The sequence below is a fragment of the Cherax quadricarinatus genome, chromosome 10, assembly GCF_038502225.1.
Source record: "Cherax quadricarinatus isolate ZL_2023a chromosome 10, ASM3850222v1, whole genome shotgun sequence".
In the NCBI taxonomy this organism is placed as follows: domain Eukaryota; kingdom Metazoa; phylum Arthropoda; class Malacostraca; order Decapoda; family Parastacidae; genus Cherax; species Cherax quadricarinatus.
In genome coordinates, this window is record NC_091301.1 from 9,876,573 (window position 1) to 9,881,412 (window position 4,840).

Genomic DNA, 4,840 nt, shown 5'->3' on the forward strand with positions numbered 1-4,840 from the left:
ATAATTTCCCTAATATCAACTCTATGGCTTATTTATCTATCAAAATTAATTTAATATGACATAATAAACATTATAAATAACATAGAAACCTGATATATACTCTAGAATGAATAAAATTTGTCACTATATGTGGCAGCGTCAGCGGCCGACGAGAGTATCTGGAGAAAGGACAAAATACTCCTTGAATATTTCGCTACATCAACTCTACGTCTTACTTATCTATTACACTTCATCTAATATGACATAATAAACAATATAAATAAAATAGAAACCTGATATATACTCTAGAATGAATAAAATATGTCATAATGTGACAAGTGAAGGTGGCCATAATCACTCCAGCTTTGTTGTGGTAAACACTGCCATCTAGTGACAGCCTTTGAAGCCATCTATTATTATAATTATTATTATACATATTATTCTTCTGCTACTAGTACTAGTACTATTACTAGTACTAGTACTATTACTACTACTAGTACTACTACTAGTACTACTAGTACTATTACTACTACTAGTACTACTACTAGTACTACTACTAGTACTACTACTAGTACTGTTACTAGTACTACTACTAGTACTGTTACTAGTGCTACTACTAGTACTAGTACTACTACTGCTACTAGTGCTGCTGCTGCCACCAATATAAATAATTTGGAATTTTTATTCACACAAAAAATAGAAGATTAACGGTTATGTAGACTACTGCATTATTGTAATAATTGTATAAATAATGTCAACCCATTCATGACTGCACATTGGAATGGAGGTGACGTCATTTGTTTACTCTTGAACATCGGCAAAAATAGAACATTTTTGCTACTTTGAGCTCATTTCCAATTATTATTATTATAATCAAGGGGGAAGCGCTAAACCCGGAGGATTATACAGCGCCTGGGGGGGGGGATGTGGAAGGCATTCAGGCTTAATTCGGGGAACTGGAGCACAGATCCAATTCCCTAAATCAAGAGCCCCTCACCAACATCAAGGAACCTTCCTTGAGGGGAGCTCATTTCCAAGGTACTTCTCATCATGAAACCAATCAAAATCGCATCTATTTCTGTAATATATCTTCCATTCTATCAAAGAGACCACAAAAGCCAGAATGCAACCATAAAAACCATACAAAAATACCGCTAAGGGGCGGCTAATTGCTGAGAAGTGAACTCCATTGTTTATGGTCTTATTTCTTTCATTTTTGGTGTACATTAAGAAGCATCTTTCCATCATACATTGCCCAAGTTTCAATAAGATAGTCCAACAAACAAATGAGATACAATTCCCTAGATCAAGAGCAAGAGCCCCTCATCAGCTTCAAGGAACCTCCTTTGAGGCCCGCTCGCTTATGGAAATTTCGCTCGCGTATGGAAGCAAAACATCAACCGATCAACTGCTAGCCAGCCTCCGCGGTAACATCCAAGCATACACTCGGAATATTTCGTATTATTACAGTGTTTTCGGTGCTGTTTCTGGAAAATAAGTGACTATGGGCCCCAAGAAAGCTTCTAGTGCCAACCCTGTGGTAAAAAGGGTGAGAATTAGTATGGAAATTAAGAAAGATTTTGAAGGGTTTGGGGCTAACCCTGAGAAGCCTATGCCAGTTGTGGAATCCATTGTGCCTACTTCAAAGATTAAGGAAATGTGTGCACAGTGGGTTGAACTGCAAACCTTTATAGATGAAAATCACCCTGACACAGCTGTTGCAAGCCATGCTGGTGACTATTTCAATGACAATGTTGTGGCCCATTTTAGACAAATCGTAAAGGAACGGGAGGTACAGAGCTCTATGGACAGATTTGTTGTGCGACAGAGGTCCAGTGACTCTCAAGCTGGTCCTAGTGGCATTAAAAGAAGAAGGGAAGTAACCCCGGAAAAGGACTTGCTACCTCAAGTCGTAATGGAAGGGGATTCCCCTTCTAAACAGTAAGAAGATAATGCTCTCCCCTCCTCCCATCCCATCAATCATCACCAGATCTTCAATAAAAGTAAGTGTCATGTAATTGTGCATGCCTTTTTCAGTTTGTGTGTATTAAAATTAACATTTCATGTGGTAAAAAAAAATTTTTTTCATACTTTTGGGCGTCTTGCACGGATTAATTTTATTTCCATTATTTCTTATGGGGAAAATTCATTCGCATAACGATTATTTCGCATAACAATTATCCCTCTTGCACGGATTAAAATCGTTAACCGGGGGTCCACTGTATTTGGAAAAACTCGCAAATAATGCGCTCGCAAGTAGAGGTTCCACTGTAAATTGTTCTATCTTTCCTGCAGATTCACTTCAGAGTTTTCAGATACTGATTCAATTTTCTTCCGAGATGTTCAGTATTTGTATGTGTAATATTATCTTGAGCATATTCTTAATTGTCATTTTATTAGGCATCCTACAGGGACAACACCTTGGGTCTACCTAAGATCTGTCCACCAGAAAATGTTATGAGGATTGACCAATCAACTCTATTTACTTACCTGAAGCACCACCACACACCTTCACGAATGGTTTTAGCCGGTGTGGGTGTCGATCATGATGCTTTTGTGGAAAGTGCTCAGAAGTACGTAAAATATTTTTCTTTAATTTTTTGGGGGTACTGGGTAATGATGCTATTTCTCATCCATCACACTCCATCTAGACTTCGACATTCTTACTTTGCCCACGTTTATTGCAAAATCTCTGATTTCTTAACTGACACCAATTTGCTATATCATCTGTAACCCTTGTACTACTTTCAGCAGGTCAGTCATCCAAGAAAGTAAAAAGTTGTTCCTAGAAATGCAGACACACCCATATCTACTCATTAATGCTGATGTCTGCTACCCAACTAGCCATCATTTCAGATCTCCATAGATGATAAATGGGGACAAGATCTAGGTTTCGCCTTATGTTTTACCACTTCGAGTTAATTTTTTTCTTTTTTTTTTTAAACAGCAGTTTGGTCACTTAGTGACTTCTGCTACTAAATATTGTATCATCAAGTGGAATAGAAAAAGTTGGTAGGGCATTGGACAGCTATTTACACCAGTACTAGTAACACCAAAGAACCTAACAGAATGATATACCATTGAACATAGAAAAAGAACCATTTTAGTTGGACACTGAATTGAGACCATATTACTGTACACTAAGGCTAGGGCAATTCTGGCACTTTCTTCAGTCCTTAATTTGAACATTGTCTTGGCATTTTTCAAAATCCTCCTCTCATCCTCTTGATCACTGCTATTGTTAGTTCAGTTTTTCTTGGCAAATAATTTAGATATACAGTAGATTTTGAGACTTCATAGCCACCTTTTCCCTGTACATGTTTCCTGTGCATTTTGCTGATTTGTTGAGTGGGAATTGCCTATTGAGATATCCAGTTTCTATCAGGCATGTATGTGCAGTGTACATTCATTGTATGCAATAGGTGCTCTTTGCAAAATGTACTGAATTTTATTATTGCAAGGAAATGTGCTAAATAAGTATTGATGGCCTGATTGAACTTAATATAGCTGCCATGGGATTGTAATATATCTGCTCCATATTATTATTATTATAATCAAGGGGAAGCGCTAAACCCGTAGGATTATACAGCCATCTGCTCCATAAAACAAAGGATGCTTGCCTTGTACTTTCATATCATTCTACAAAATAGGTTTATCTAGTAAATTTTGCTTCATATTGATTCCAGCCAGTTGAGTTATCTTTTTCTTTTAACTACCATTCTGTATAATCCTATGGGTTTAGCACTTCCCCTTTGATTATTATAATAATAATTTTAACTACCATATTAATGGAAAAAAAAACTGAGCTTGCTTGCTTGTAGATATAAAAAGTGCTTAAAATAATTTTTTAGGATTTATAAAATACAGTATTTAATGTCATTACAAGTCGGGGTACATGGAGTGTGAATACTGTCCAGATTAGCATGAGCAACCCCACACATAGTTATCCTGAGTAACTTGACACTTATTTAGTTTGTATTTGAGTCATACCTTAGCATCATGCAGAATAGGAACACTAAAAATCCTCATGCAAGAGTTTTTTTTTTTTTTTTTTTTTTTTTTTTTTTTTTTTTTTTTTTTTTTTTTTTTTTTTTTTTCCAACAAACTAGCCGTATCCCACCAAGGCAAGGTGGCCCAAAAAGAAAAATGCAAGTTTTTCTTTTTAAATTCAGTAATTTGTACAGGAGAAGGGGTTACTAGCCCCTTGCTCCTGGCATTTTAGTCGCCTCTTACAACACGCATGGTTTACGGAGGAAGAATTCTGTTCCGCTTCCCTATGGAGATAAGAGGAAATGAACAAGAACTAGAAAGAAAATAGAAGAAAACCCAGAGGGGTGTGTATATATATGCTTGTACAAGTATGTGTAGTGTGACCTAAGTGTAAGAAGTAGCAAGACGTACCTGAAATCTTGCATGTTTATGAGACTGAAAAAAGACACCAGCAATCCTACCATCATGTAAAACAAATACAGGCTTTCGTTTTACACTTGCTTGGCAGAACAGTAGTACCTCCCTGGGTGGTTGCTGTCTACCAACCTACTATCTAGTTGCAAGAGTTTTATATACTGTAAACCTTTATTTGCATGCCCAAATAACAAACAAGTAATCCACATATGTAGTGTAAGACCTGTTTATTCAGGGATTTGTAAGAGAATTTAGTTCATTTTGTCCTCACAAAAAATTCTCATTTGTTTTGAGAGATTGTGCAATATTAGTACTATTTATATTCCTCATTTTTTAGGTTCTTTGTGGAACGACCAGCTATATGGGAAGAAGATCCTAGCTTGTTTAACAGTCGCACTATTGCTGTTGACCATTCTGTATCACAATACACAGGAGGACTCATAAAGGTAATTTTTAA

General features: G+C 36.5%; 1 protein-coding gene across 2 annotated transcripts in view; it reads left to right on the forward strand.

Annotated features, from left to right (window-relative positions):
• Positions 1-4,840, forward strand: part of LOC128687924 (mitochondrial-processing peptidase subunit alpha) — a 39,011-nt gene that overhangs the window by 29,340 nt on the left and 4,831 nt on the right. For both annotated transcript variants that reach the window (XM_070083598.1, XM_070083597.1), the window contains exons 7-8: positions 2,380-2,552; positions 4,721-4,829. In XM_070083598.1, coding sequence (XP_069939699.1) covers positions 2,380-2,552; positions 4,721-4,829 — 282 coding nt within the window. The remainder of the gene's footprint in view (positions 1-2,379; positions 2,553-4,720; positions 4,830-4,840) is intronic.